The 15021-nt window shown below is 37.9% G+C and overlaps 2 protein-coding genes across 2 annotated transcripts; one reads left to right on the top strand and one right to left on the bottom strand.

Moving 5' to 3' along the window:
* Positions 1–889: 889 nt before the first annotated feature.
* On the bottom strand, positions 890–5295 carry mtg1 (mitochondrial ribosome-associated GTPase 1). The gene is made up of 11 exons (XM_044373666.1): positions 5054–5295; positions 4869–4933; positions 4113–4217; positions 3737–3823; positions 3573–3629; positions 3008–3098; positions 2838–2899; positions 2666–2762; positions 2456–2537; positions 2238–2350; positions 890–1190 (listed from the first exon to the last, which is right to left on the bottom strand). The coding sequence occupies exons 1-11, from the start codon at positions 5154–5156 to the stop codon at positions 1093–1095; spliced, it is 960 nt and encodes a 319-aa protein (XP_044229601.1). The 5' UTR covers positions 5157–5295; the 3' UTR covers positions 890–1092.
* Positions 5296–7578: 2283 nt separating this feature from the next.
* Positions 7579–14617, top strand: paox (polyamine oxidase). Its single transcript, XM_044373633.1, has 10 exons — positions 7579–7814; positions 9643–9819; positions 10592–10722; positions 10865–11052; positions 11760–11941; positions 12351–12520; positions 12985–13070; positions 13179–13291; positions 13435–13589; positions 13680–14617. The coding sequence occupies exons 1-10, from the start codon at positions 7661–7663 to the stop codon at positions 13830–13832; spliced, it is 1509 nt and encodes a 502-aa protein (XP_044229568.1). The 5' UTR covers positions 7579–7660; the 3' UTR covers positions 13833–14617.
* The last annotated feature ends 404 nt before the right edge of the window (positions 14618–15021 follow it).

The raw sequence follows: 15021 nt of genomic DNA on the forward strand, positions 1-15021 counted from the left end.
GGAAACAATGATCTGACATTTTTCACAATTTTCTGACATTTTATGGACCAAACAACGAATATATGAATAGATAATGAAAAGAATCGTTAGTATTACTGCTCATTACAACCGATGTAAATCATTTGCAGGCTTTAGTAGACGTCTAAATATAAAGCCTGGACTTACTGCAGTTTAGATAGAACAGTTAAGTGCAGCTGAATATCCATTTCTGTAAAGTTTCCTCTAAATAACAGAGTAGAAGCACCAAGTTGGCACCAGTATTATGCTGCAGCTGAAAACAAAACCACTACATGTTATTTTGTTTTATTCTTGATTGAACTTTTTGCTTTTAGAAAGGAAAATAAGTGTATTTTGCAACTTGTGACCTCAACCAACATGAAGGTTTTGACTCACTTCTTTCGCAAAACTTGATTTCAAGATGTTGGTTAGTTATTTGAATGATTTACAATTACAGTCAAACAAGGCAAATAACAGTGGTGATATGTGTTTTGGGAAAGCTAAGCTGCATTTTCCATAATCATCTCAAATGTCAGTGCACTTCATACCCTTTTCCAAAACCTGAAATAATATATTCGTCACACTTGTGTACGAAGTGTGTCATGGTCGGGAGGGACAACTAGACAACAAATTGCTGCTCTGTTATTCACTGTTCATGTCTCTGAAGGTTGTGATGATCTGTCAATCATCCCAGAAGAGCTTTTTACTTGCAGTAGACACTCAGGAGCAACAGACTGTTCCACATCTATAAGTGCACTCAATCATATGCTACAACACTTGTGTACATAATAAATACAGAGTTTGTTATCACTGTCTTTATGCTGATAAATATCCTGTTTACACCATGTCTTCTATTCTAAAAACAGACTAAGAAAATATTTAAATACCCGAATTACATTAAAATCTTTTATTTACAAAGGATACAGTGTTCTGGTGCCTTTTTTATGTCACCCACGAACAAAACAGACTCCAACATGTCCCCAAAATGTCACAAGCACAAGGACAGAGACGGACTACATTCCCTTGCTCTGGGTTGAGGGCAAACTGGCAAAATCCAGAAACAGTCTTTGGTTATCTTCAATAAAATGTCTCGATTCAGTCCAGCATGACTCGTCCCAGCTCTCCTTTCCTGAAGGCTCTTATGAAATCGTAAGCTGCTGCTGTGTAGTTTGGGACGATGATGGTAATGTTCCCTGAGGAAGATGAGGAACAAACATTTTCATTATGGGACTAACCTTTAAGATGCTCATATGATGGTGATCACATCATCAAGCTTAAGTGAAACTGCAGATTGAGAAGCATTCAGTATTCTATGAGCACTATAAAATAGCCTGACAGGCTACCATTTTACAATTTCAGTTCCTATGTTTTCAAAGTCCGTCTGGTTACTACATTAGTATGTAGTTCAGACAGTAAGATGAGAAGATCAATACCACTCTCGTGTCTGAACAGTAAATACACTCGCCAAGCACTTTATTAGGAACATATAATGTACTCCAGTACACTACCACACCACTACGACCCCAATAATAAACATAAAGTTAAATTATCACCTTTCTGGCAATGTCAACTAAAATTGAATATGTGCAGAGCTGTTTAGCTGGTTAGCTTAGCTTAGCACAGAGACTAGAAACAAGGGGGTAAAGTTGACCAAAATCTGCCTACCAACACCTCTAGAGCTCACTAATTAATGCATTAATTTGTGTTTGTTTAATCTGTAAAGAAAACAGAGATTTATGTACAGGACTATTTCTTGGTCAGGTTCAGTGACTTCCTGGAGTCTGGACTGGTTGCCTGGCAACCTCAGGTAAACAAAAAGAAGTCACTACACCCAGCCACTGTTGCCAGATTGGGCAGTTATCTGCCCAGGTGGGCTTCTTTTTATTTTATGGGGTGGTTTTAATTTGTTTGGGGCAGCTTGTGATAATTTTTTGTACTTTTTCTACTAACTGAGCAGCTTTCTGCAACAAAAAATCATTGATAAAGTTGAGTGAACGGCCCTTCTCTTGAGATTTCACTAGGCTCAACACATAGTAATACTCAAATGTTATTTAAGTTAATTACAACTAGGCTTATTATAATTAGCCAGGCTAGCTTTCCCCCTACCAACATATTCATATTTAATGTACAAATACGAGAGTGGCATCAATCTTCCCATCTACCTCTTAGCAAGAAAGAAAAAGAAAAGCGTATTTCTCAAAATGTCAAACTATTCCTTTGTAAGATTTGGACTTTCTTACCAACTCCAGTAATGGCTTTGACCCGTTGAGTCTTTCCAAGTTTTACAGCAATGCGTTTGAGGACATGCTGGATGTCATCACTAGGCTCTTGGAGGTCGTATTTCTCCACATAACTGCACAAAAACACACACACACATCCAGTATGCAGTCACAATAATGTGAAGAAAAATGACCATATGAAAGTTCACTCAGTCATAAGTTAGAGAGAAAATTCACACCTGAACTTTTCTAGCCGGTTCAGAGAATAGAGTAAGTAGTCAGCGATTATGTCTTCACCCACTAAATGGTCCAGTATAGTTCCTGGAGAGAGAAGAGAAAAAATATGTTTGTTGGAAAAACCTCAGATACACATAAATATGATGGCAATTCAACTGGATATAGTGCAACATAGTTTCCACCAAGTGAACACATCATGTGCTTCCACTCACCACATAAAGCCAGCTTCATGCCCGTTTCAACACTCTCAATCTTAGGAGGCAAGACTCCCGGTGTGTCCAACAGGTGCATTATGGGTCGTTCACACACCTGAGGACAAAAGACAGCTATAAATACTGTACACATGCATACACACACATACATGGAGACAAACATTACGCCTACCTGAATTTTAGTAAGGACTGCTTTAGTTATACCTGGCTCCCCACCTACTCGAGATGCACGACCTGAAATGAATGTTTGATTAGATTATTTATTATAGAGGAGGTGAATAGTCCAAATGATCTTGACAGGTATCATATTGAAACAATTTCCAATGACTTTATAACACAAACCTTTTTTCAAATTTGTTCTTCTTAATGAGTTAATTAGAGATGATTTCCCCACATTGGGCACTCCAATCACCATCAGGCAATAATCTGTATTCTGAAAGATTTATTTATGCACGACATGGTTAGAGCAGAGTCAGAAAGTGTCAAGAATCCTCTATTGCACTAAGAATCTGTTCAGTAAAGAATATAATAAATACAGAAGTGAAGAAAAAATTATTCTATGTGGATTTTGGGAGCATCTTGCTTTTATATTTCTGGATGAAACAGTATTCTAGGTCATAATGTGGGGAGGGATCATTACAAAGTGTGAAGAAATGGGATATCAGAGTGTAAAGTCATTTTTATTTGAGGATTGGGGGATCAGCATTGTTCATAACTCTGTGAGGGTATCACTTGTTATTTCTAAAATGTTGTGGTATTCATATATTTATGTTACTTAGCTTATTGCAGATATATTTGTATCAGCAGAAATGTGAAACATGCTGTGTGTTTGAGGACAGTGAAGACAGTTTTTCTCAAAGCTGAAGTGAACTTAAATAAATCATTGCACTGCTTGGACTGAATATACCTCATCTCTGTTAAAGCGTGGGTTGCTCTTAATAATCTCCATCACCATAGGCACCAACTACAGAAAAAGCAGGAAGAATGTGTACATTCAAGTTCATAATATTTATTTTATATCAACCAAGGACAAACATCTGCAAACAGTCAAATGTTGAAGGTGACTTTTACCTTTTTGACGTTGTCATCTCTCTGCTTGAGACAGTCAGTGAAGAGAACGTTCCTCACTCCATTTTTTTCTAGCTTCTTTAAGATTCTCTGCAGCAAAAATGTAAAGAGAGGATTTTGTGTTAGTCATTTTAAAATGCTGATGATGGACGACTCTGCTAAAATGTGCTGAAAAAGTGTTTTTCTGCACACCTGTATACATACAGGGGATGGTTCAAAACAAAAAGATCCCATATACTGTCAACAATTATGATACATTTATTCAACAGCAACATTTTGATCAAGTGACCTTCATCAGCCATTTCATTGTGCAGGAGCTGGTTTTTGTTTTGACTCTGTTGAAAGAGCAGAAAGACTTCTGGTTGCAGGAAAACATCACCTGCTTGTTGGACAGATCAGCAAGGTCCATCTTGTTAAGAATTAGCAGGTGTGGTCTGACGTCTAGAGTCTCCTGAAAAACAGGGTTTCTTCCAGAGAAGGGGATTTGCTTAATGTTAAAGAAAAATCTAAAAGTTTTCACTTTTTAGCTCAAGAACATCTCTCAGATCAGATCATTTATTACCTCTTGTTTTAACGACTGTGATGCCATGTTTACTGACATTTATGAAAAGTTTTTGTCATGTCTGCAGCAAAATTCTGCTGCTAAGATTTTAACTGGAACAAAGAAAAGATCACTATATTTCACACATATGTGTCCCTACAATGGCTTCCGATTGCTTTTAAAATGTATTCAACTTTATTAAAAACAATACATGTCTGGAGGGGATCTTTAAATGTTCTGTCATATATGAAAGAAAAACAGAAAATCGTCTCATTTGAGAAGGTTGAACCAAAGAACGTTTTGCATTTCCGCTTGAAAATTATTGAAACGATTGATCGATTAATTGTCACAGCTATAATCGGCTTGTGATATGTAAAGCAATATGTAATCTCTTTTTTGGAAAGTGCTATAAAGTTTCTTCTTCTTCCTCTCATTAATGAACAGCAAACATCTGCTGGTTCTGCAGGGTTGAGACTCAAGACTAATGTTATGATGATTATTGGATTAATTTCCATGTTAAATCTGTCATTAAAATGTAGTCCTGCTATATTATAACGATAATGCAGTAAAACAAACAAACAAACAAAAGGATATTCTGGCATCATGGATCTCTATGATACAGTCCACGTTCTTCATGTTGGCTCTCATCTGCTTCAGTCCTGCACACAGTCAGATGAATCGATTATGTGACCGCTTGCGTTACACAAGGGAAAACACATCCATATTCAACTTACACACATTTTACATGTTCTGGAGATGAGTTGAAGCAAAGCTGTCACCTTTAGCCATGTGTCCGGGGAACCAATGAGCCACTTCCCGTTCACCAAAGTCGAAAACGGTCCTAAACTTGCCGACATTACGGAGCGCCTGGCACAGTCTCATGGCTACAGTGAAGCTAAATGAGACTGTATCTTTCTCTCACGTGTTAATGACAGACTTACTCTGACCTACAGGCTACCAAACCTCCTGAACATGTTGGCGGTGCAACACTGTTTACATGCCCCTCAACTTTCTTCTTCTGATGATGAAATTTGCGGCAGACTAGACGCAGCAAAGGCGTGTTGCTCCCCCCACAGGTCATTTGCAGAACTCCATTGAATGAGTTGTGTAGAGTCCAGTGCGATGGAGAAAATTAATTACAGTTTTTGTTGTTTCACATTGAGTATTGATTTGAATGAATGATCTGGAGCTCCAATTTCTGCCTCTTCACAGATGCATTTTCCATCTGGGTGCTCACCAACCAGTGCCAGCCCATGTTTGAGTGCACAATGACCCAGCCTCAACCTACACATTACCCTTCCTGCCCATTCTTCTACTTGACGTGTGATTCAGTCTCTATTCAGTCTCTATAGTTTCTATTGAAAAGTAAAACTTGCCTTTGATTCCCTCCTCCCATTCTTTTCGCCATAACTTTGATATTCCTTGTTATATTAAGCTCTTACACTCAACTCTTCCACACAGTACTTCCAGATCTAATTCCTTTTGACGGCTCTTTTTTCTGTTCCATCAGCTCCTTCATCCCCCTGTATTCCTACGTGAGCTGGGACTCAGAAAAACCCAACAGTGTTCTTCAACTTAGATTCTCGATTTAACACAGTAAAAATGTCTACTATTAGAAATTATTGCTATTAGTGCTGCAGTAGAATCTGAGTATACAATTATCTTTCCTGGTCTAACTTCCTCCACTAACTCAAGTGCCCACAAGATTGCCACAAGCTCTGTAGTGGAGACTGACACATGATTTGATATCTGTTTTCCATAATGTATCTGTGACTGCGGAACGCTTATTCCTATTGCAGCTTTTCCATTGTTCAGATTCTTGCAGCCATCAGTGTAAATCTGTATGTAATCTGCCCATTTTTCTTTTAGCCAACCATTAACTAAAGTCACAGGATCATCTGCATCCTTCTTCATGATTCTGTGTAATACTGAAAAATCTACATCGTGTTCTGGCAAAAGCCATGGTGGAGCGGGTGGCCAGTACACTGCCTGACCCATCGACAAGTCTTTAACTCCCACTTTCTGTGCTTTCTAACCCATGGCGTTTACTAGACTTCTTGATGTTTCCAGTGCTCCCCCAACAAACCCTAAGCAAGTATTAAAATCCTATAACTCTGTAGCTTAGACTAATAGTTCAGAGAGAATTTGCTCCTTCTCAGCTCTAATGTGGTTTCCCCCATTTCATTTATTTCATTTCAGCATTAATAGGTGTTGTTCTAAAAGCCCTGCAACATATCAAAAGGTCTATGGGAGTTTTTATTGGACTTTAATAGTTGTAACGCACAGAAGACAATCCACAATGTATGTATGTATTTTTTATTTGTGTTGTGTAAAGTCATATTCACAAAAATTACTTACTCTGTAAACATGTATTTTAATTAAAAAAAAAAATTATAATAGATTTTACAAATGTTAACTAGTTTCACCACAAAAATACATGTAAAGTCATATTTACCCATTTGTGGATCCATTTGTACATGTGAAACGGTACACATGTGTGGATTGTATTCTGTGGATTACAACTATTAAAATCCAATAAAATCAAAAAAATCAAAATTTTTGCACCTCATATTTGTGAATTTTTTTTCAACATATCTACTGCAGTACAAATTGGACAAAAATCCACAAACAAACAGGAGGGAAGTCACAAATGTCACGTTACCCACAAACAGACAGGAAGCGATTAAGAAAAGGACACAGCAATCTACACAGCACCATGGATGTATAAAGAGAACTTCACTTTATACATCCATGCATAGCACACTGCATGTTATAGGTAAGCATCAAGCATGCAACCCACCGGTCTTTGTGAACATTGTCAGGTATCAGAAACTGTGGAACATGTCATCAGCTGCAGTGAATATGTGTCAGAAAGGAAGGACATGATGGAGGAAAAGAAAAAATGAGGGATAACATGAACAGAATTAAAGAACATATTGGAGTGTGGTGGTAGTAGACTGGGCAGAAGATGCTGAATACCGAGGAGAACAGTGCTGATAGGAAAAGCGCGACAATCAGGACACCGTATGAGTTAACTGACTCCAGAAGATGGCAGTAAGGCTACTATATGGATGCCAACTGCTATTAAACATCAAAGAAGAAGAAGAGGGATCGTTCATTAGCGATATTTTTTTCCTAGAACGGCGAAGTCACGACCCGCCCTACTCTGCCTCTGATTGGTTTACCCTGATATTCTAACCCTTATTCTAACCAATCCGACCCCTCATTCCTAAACCTAACAAACGCAGGCAACGAGGAGTAGCCAATCAGAGGCAGAGTAGCGCGGGTCATGACTCCGCCATCCTGGGAAAAAAAGTTGCAGGACGTTGACCCCAGGTTCACCCTACGTTCACCAGAGTCAGTGGTGTTTGAGTGCGGAACCAGCAATGGCAGTCAATGTAAACGCTAAAATAGTTATAATAGGATGCGGGATATCTGGTGTAGCAGCGGCACAGAAACTCGTCAAAGCTGGTTTTCATAATGTCCGGATAGTTGAAGCGACGGCAAGAAGCGGAGGAAGAATAAAAACAGGCAGACTGGGTGAGCGACTTACAACTTTAACTGTAACGTTAGTTTCTATCTCAGTCGGTTAGCACATCACAAAAAACTCACTTCCTGGTGTAACCCTCGTAAAGTCGTGTAGGTTTTTTGCTGAACTACGTGCGGCCCTCTTATCAAGTTTTGCTCACGACTGTAGAAGATAGTGAAGCTAGCTCTTCACATCAACTGGCCTTGATTATGACAACAGCTATGGGACTGGTTTTTAGCTTTGGCCATAGCTGTACTGTCATTGAAAGGAAGGATGTGTGATGATATCGTTCAAAGGAAGAGCTGGCGAAGTTCTTATTTTGAAGACGTTTATTAGACGATGGCCATCGGGTCCATTCCATGTACAAAGATGGTCTGGGCAACGTACCACTATCGATGCATAGCTTATATGGGGTTACACATTTGTATCTTATCACATGAATAACATGTTTTCCATGGGCACTACTTCAGTTTGGAGCCGTCCATCAAGTGATTGACAGCTACCTCACAACATATTATGTGTCACAACATACCACATCTGGAACAAAATCTGAAACTTGACCAGGGACCCATTGTTTGTATCTCTAAGCCCCCCCCCCCCCGAAAGACTATACCATATTACCTAAGGTGACATGCAGACTCTGGAATGTTTATGTCACATGTCCAACACCCAAAATCAGTAAAGTATATAGGGTCAGATAAAAATCATACTAACAGTCATCATGGCTGTATGACTATTGCTTTGGTTGTTATGGTTACCAAGGCGTTTTGTGTAGAGCTCTGACGATTAATCAATTAGTTGCCAACTGTCAAATGAATCGCCAACTATTTTGATAATTGATTAATCGTTTTGAGCCTTTTTTTTTTTTTTTTAAGAAAAAAATGTCCAAATTCTCAGATTCCAGTTTCTCAAAAGTGTAAATATTTTCTGGTTTCTTTAGTCATCTATGACTATAAACTGAATATCTTTGGACTGTTGCGGTCAAAACAAGACATTTGGAAACATCAGTGATCGATATTTTTGACCAATTTTGGACATTTTATCGACCAAACAACTAACTGATGAATCAAGAAAATAATCAACAGATTAATTCATAATGAAAATAGGCTAATCATTAGTTTCAGACCTAGAAGTGTGTATGCAGTGAATTGATACGGCTGTGTTGGCAGAAGATGTAAAGCTTCTCGTGTGGTGTATTTTGGCAACATCTGTGATATCTGTACGAAGTACAGTAATTTTAATACATTAGGACCTGTAAAGAACCACAATACAGCTACAGCTGTAGCGTCATCCATATCTATAGAAACAATAAGTACATCCACAGTCACAGCCCTAGCCAGTTTCAACCATAGCCTGACCCACAGTCAGAAAAAAAGACTGAAATGTTAGGACTGAAATTAAAATACTCATCGTACGTAAACATTTTTGTCAAAATTATGTTTTTTTTAAACCAGATTTCTGCAGTTGTAAGTCAAAATTTTAGACACTGACCTTACTATCTCATATTTGTCTTAAAAAGTTACTTACTACTTACTTTTTTGACTGACTTATAATGAGTCTTTTTATCATGATTCACTTTCCCACACTAAAACAGACCTTAAAGATCCAAGTATTGTCTCATCAGTTGTTTTAAATGTATTGTTCTTTTTTAACTATGACTATACCTACTTATTTTATGTCTGCTATAAATCATGTGACTGAGATAATTATGCAAGGGATCATTATATAATCATAAACAGACTGCAATAAAATTGCTGTGAAGGAGCAGAAAAACAACCCAGATTAATAATAATCCTTCTCTTATCTGCAACCACACCATATATTTTTTTTTATCTGTAGGTGATAATATTGTTGAGATAGGAGCAAACTGGATCCATGGACCATCCGAGGAGAACCCAGTGTTTTGTCTGGCCCGTCAGTATGGGCTCCTGGATCCAGAGGCCCTCACCCCAGAGAACCAGGCCATGGACGTTGGAGGACATCCCCCTTGGGTTCCCAACATCTTCAGCAGTTCAGGTTTAAAAATCATCGCTTATTTTAAGACTGACCCCTCAAATAGTTCAAAATCATATGAACAAAATGAAATGTACCATATGGTTGAGTCAACCTTTCTGACACAATAAACAAACAAGTTATTCACAGTAGTGGGATTTGTTTACATTCAGTAGCAATTCTAGAGAACTATATGTGGTGAAAGGGTGTTAAGGTGAAATTTAATGGCATGACATAATTGATTATTTTAGTTTATAAACTATTACTAGTAGTTATGCTGTAGTTTAGTCTTGTCCTATTTTACCAAGGCCCTTTTGCTCACTGTTCTGGACTTTAAAATGATATGCATGAAGTTTGGATTATTATATATCCAAAAGAAATTGGTGATTTTTCTTTCTGGATTCTGGTTATACTCTCATTCATTGTGTATTATTTATCTGAAGCAGTCAACCTCAATAATTGTCTAACAAGAATTGAAAGTTTGATATAACACAAAGGAGAAACGGATGTTTTTGCCATCTTATGCTACCCTGGTGGGTGCACAGAGGGCAGAACTTCAGTAGATAATTGCAAAACTGTAAGGACAAGGTACAAGGATGAAAGTATGAAACCAGCATTTGACCAGAATAGACAAATAGACAGGCATATAGCTAGTGTATTTGATATAGCCTGGTTATTGATTACTTACTGCAGTGTCAGTGTGTGAGTGCACTGCCTGAACTGAAGTTGACTGAATTGAAGTACACCTGGTGATATTTTCCTAATCAGCATTTTGTGGTTATTGTAACTTCTGCAGGTCGGAAGCTGAATGCTGGGGAGTTGTATCCTGCTATTGAGATGTTTACTGAGCTGCTGAATGAAAGTGCAGAATTTGTCAGTCGAGGAGGAGAGCCCTGGACCAATGTGGGGGATTTCATACGGTCAGAGGTGCATTTCCTTTCAGTGACTATAATAATGTTCCTGGAAGTGTGTTTCTCAGCTGTCGATATTTGAGATGTTCTGGGTAATAAACTGAAACTTTTAATAAAACAAATAAACAATTAGTTCTATTGCTTGTTGTCTGGCACAGGTGCAACAAAGAGCAGCAGAGAAGTGGAAAGATGTTGATGCGACAACCAGATCTTTGCGACTGTGTGTGATAAGTAACATGTTGAAGGTGGAGTGCAGCGTTAATGGAGCTCACAGCATGGATGAGGTCGGCCTGGGGGCGTTTGGCCTATACAAGACTCTACCTGGACTCGACTGCACATTCCCAGGGTTTGTACTCCAACACTGAATACATACAGTCTAGCAACTAACAGTTATTTCAATAATTAACTTCATTGGATCATTATTTCCTACATTTATACACTCGCTTACCAGTTTATACGTAACTAATGGAGTATAATACAACTTGGTCTCAATTTGAATACACTGCATATTGACATCTGTACATAAATATTATGTTTTGTACTTAATATTTGGTTTATGCATACTTCTTAAAGATTTTAAATTAAGATAATTTCTTGTATTGTTGCTATTTGTGTGCATTTAATATTTATTCTCACAGTATAACCCAGTACAGTTCAACTGCACCACAAACAACAGCCTCTAAAATGAACATTATAACCCTCATGAAGTTAGCATTTATAGCAGGGCTGTTATATTATACTGCATTAGTTTTATCTAGATGAATCTAATAAACTGGCAACTCAGTGTATATTAATAATATAGTAGTAAAACTTGCAATAGCTTATCTGACCAGCAACCAAAGGAAACTCCAAGTATTTATCTCAGAGTGACATGAAATTGAGAAGAACAAGCAAATAGTAGTATTTGTGATTCGTGATGGGTCAGTATTTGTGTAACCTGCAGGTGTCTGTAGTTTTACACACATATCTAAATACATTAACCAGTCTGTTAATTAACTGATTGTTTTAGCACACATGTGCTGTCACTGAAACATTATTTTATTTATTTTGCAGTGGATATGAAGGTCTAGTCAAAAACATGATGTCGGTGCTTCCCGGTGGTTTGGTGACCTACAATCAGCCTGTGCGCCACATCTACTGGAACAACACAGAGAAGAGAGAAAACCCTGTGACAGTCGAGTGTGATGATGGGGAGAAGATTGCTGCTGATCATGTTATCGTCACAGTACCTCTAGGTAGTATCAGATGCATACACACATAAGCACAGTTTGCTATTTGCTTAAAGGGGACATATTATGCACATTTACAGGTCTATATTTTAATCTGGGGCTCTACTGGAATATCTTTGCATGATTTACAGTTCCCAAAAACTACTAACTTAACTCATACGGATGCGTTACACAGCCCATCAGTTCAGCATGTGTGTGAAACAGGCAGCTCCTGTCTCATTAAGGCCCCCCTCCAGAGGAGTCCACTCTGTTCTGATTGGCCAGCTCAGTGAGGCTGCCCGTCTGGAGACTTCCACTGTCAACTTCTACATGCGTTAACCTCAAGTTTTGGAATTTTAACTATGTTTAGCATAGATACCTGACATCATAACAGTATGTAAACGGAACTTGTTCTGGTTTGTTCTGTTTTCATCAGGATACCTAAAGAAGCACCATTCAACCCTTTTCCATCCTCCTCTCCCTCTACACAAGCTGCACTCCATCCAGAGACTTGGATTTGGAACAAACAATAAAATATTTGTGGAGTTTGACTCACCGTGGTGGGATACTGACTGTGAGGTCATCCACCTGCTGTGGGAAGATGAGGTGAGTTGTGTGTTCATTGAAAAAAGCTGCAAGTTTACTGTGCAGTACTTAAGTTAACATACTCTGTGCTGCAGCTATGTTTACATATAATTTAGTAGGATTATATTTGCTGTCACTGCTGTCTATATCTAAAACAGAGACTCCTGCTCACATTATTTCCTCTGCTTCTCATTTTCTCCCTTTTCCCTCCTGACCTTCTCTTGTACTGGCTTAGTACAAACATGGGGTGCTTTTCATTTCTCTCAGTCACATCTCTTTTATCTCCTCCTGAAATGTGTTTATTAATAAAGAACAGGACACACATGAGGGAAGAATAATTAGCTGAATGTAAATGGAAGATGTGTGACCATTTTGTCTTATTTTCCGTCCATATGTATTCCAGAAATCAGTGTTTGATATTTATGGTGCTAGTAAAACCCTTACAAACACTTGGACTGTCTGTTTTATTTCTTGTCATGATTCAGGATGCCATGGTGGACCAGGTCCCAGATGTTCAGAGATCCTGGATCAAGAAGTTGTTTGGCTTCACGGTGCTTAAACCCACTGAAAGGTCAACAACGGCATTAGGCCCAAAGTTTCTTATACTTGCCTAGCTTGTTTATGTTCTATTTCATGGAAAATGCATTGATTAAAAACCAGTTTGTGTTTTAACTATCAGGTATGGCCACGTTCTGTGTGGCTGGATTGCTGGGCATGAGTCAGAGTATATGGAGACACTGTCTGAACAGGAGGTCACAAACGCCGTCACACAACTTATCCGCAGGTTTACAGGTGAGTCTGAACAACAACAATACTCCTCCATAAAGAGCACACTATTTCCTCAACATGATCTTCATTTTTCTAAGTTGTTTTTGAGCCTTGGTCATTTCAGGATAATCTCTGTCAGCACTGGTGGACTAACTGTGTGTGTTTAGGGAACCCTACTATCACTCCGAGGAGAATCCTGTGCTCTCAGTGGTTTCATGATCCCTGGACATGTGGATCCTACAGTCACCCTGGAAAAAGCTGTTCAGTGCAGGACCTGCACAACATGATGGAGCCCCTGCCTGCGAAGAGATCACAGTCACAAGTACCTACATGTTTACTTTTAAACACACATTTTTCAGATTTTTCAAACACAGTTTTTTGGACTCTTTGTTTAAACTGTGATCTGCTCTAGCCCCTGCAGGTGTTGTTTGCCGGAGAGGCTACTCATCCCTACTACTTCTCCACTGTCCATGGAGCCATTCTCACTGGGTGGAGAGAAGCTGATAGACTCATCTCTCACTACTCCTCCAACAGTTTGTCTGAACTGTCCAAGTCAAAGCTTTAAAAGAAGAAATTTAGCAGAATTAAAGATGGTGATTGAACTTTGATGGCAGAGTGGATTTTGATGATCATGCAGCTGTTTATTCAAATCAGTCACTTAAAAAATTTGGAAAGTGTCTCAATGACGTGTAATAATGCTAACATTACTCTGTTGATTTCATGGCATTAAAATACAAATTGCATTTGCTGGTATTGTCATCTAAGATATGCACTCAACCAACTGATCAGCACAGTAACAATATTTTAATTGAATGAATTGAGGATCAGACTTTAAATATCAATTGTTGAAGGGCCTCTATGTATATTTTAATGAAGGAATAAACTTTGATTTACACATGTAGCTGTTTACAAATCAGCCTAATAACAATGCCATTATACATATAGTAGCATTGTCTCTTATTTAAGACTTGAAGAACTTCATAAATTATCAACTTTTCACCAATTAAATGGTTTATCAATTGCTTATGAATGTTTATGGTTGTAATTGTCAGATACCATTAATAAATTATAAATATATTAATAAATGTTTTATTCTTGGAAGTTGAGGGAGGTCTGTTATAGAAGTCTGTGGCTTCCTGACCTCTCCTATCACATGTTTTATTTCTATCATCTGGATTTTATACGCTTTTATATGTGTGTAAATTTAAAAATTGAAATAAATATATGGTTTTATAAACAATTCTATCTTTAGTCAATGAGTAAATGAATTTTATAAAATTTTCAGTTCAATTACTTATTTCATTTTTCACTTTGTATCTCACAATAAACGCCTTTCCTTTTGCATTTGCACAAACTTGAGTGTCACATTCTGTTTAATCTTTTTTTTTTTTTTAAATAAAAACAATAATATGTTGAAATATTTGGCCATGAAGAAGGGGAACTGGACTGGAGAGAAATAAAATAATTAGTCTTTGAATTAATATATTCTTAAAAATGCAGACAAATAGCTGTTAAGTGAGTGTCCCTGACTCAAACTTCCTAAAATGATATTTAATAATAAAAGATGAAAAAGGGTTGAGCAAAGGAAGAAAATACATTCATGTAAAACTTCATATGACTTATACTTGTTGATGTTCGTGGCAACTAAGAACAGAAACAAGGTTGATGTTGGGACACACCAGGCCGAATACGTTTTCACACTTATTAGACATACATACATACATCTGGGTTATGTGATCATTGTCAAACAGAGA

The sequence above is a fragment of the Thunnus albacares genome, chromosome 14 (genome assembly GCF_914725855.1).
Source record: "Thunnus albacares chromosome 14, fThuAlb1.1, whole genome shotgun sequence".
NCBI classification, from domain to species: Eukaryota; Metazoa; Chordata; class Actinopteri; order Scombriformes; family Scombridae; genus Thunnus; species Thunnus albacares.

Coding starts and splice junctions, on each gene's coding strand:
- mtg1 (XM_044373666.1), bottom strand. CDS start 5,156: ATGAGACTGTGCCAGGCGCTCCGTAATGTCGGCAAGTTTAGGACCGTT. Junction 3,824..4,112: donor CTGATCTGTCCAACAAGCAG/GTGATGTTTTCC, acceptor TTTTTGCTGCAG/AGAATCTTAAAGAAGCTAGA. Junction 3,099..3,572: donor CACGCTTTAACAGAGATGAG/GTATATTCAGTC, acceptor TAAATCTTTCAG/AATACAGATTATTGCCTGAT.
- paox (XM_044373633.1), top strand. CDS start 7,661: ATGGCAGTCAATGTAAACGCTAAAATAGTTATAATAGGATGCGGGATA. Junction 12,521..12,984: donor ACCTGCTGTGGGAAGATGAG/GTGAGTTGTGTG, acceptor GTCATGATTCAG/GATGCCATGGTGGACCAGGT. Junction 13,071..13,178: donor GTGCTTAAACCCACTGAAAG/GTCAACAACGGC, acceptor TTTAACTATCAG/GTATGGCCACGTTCTGTGTG.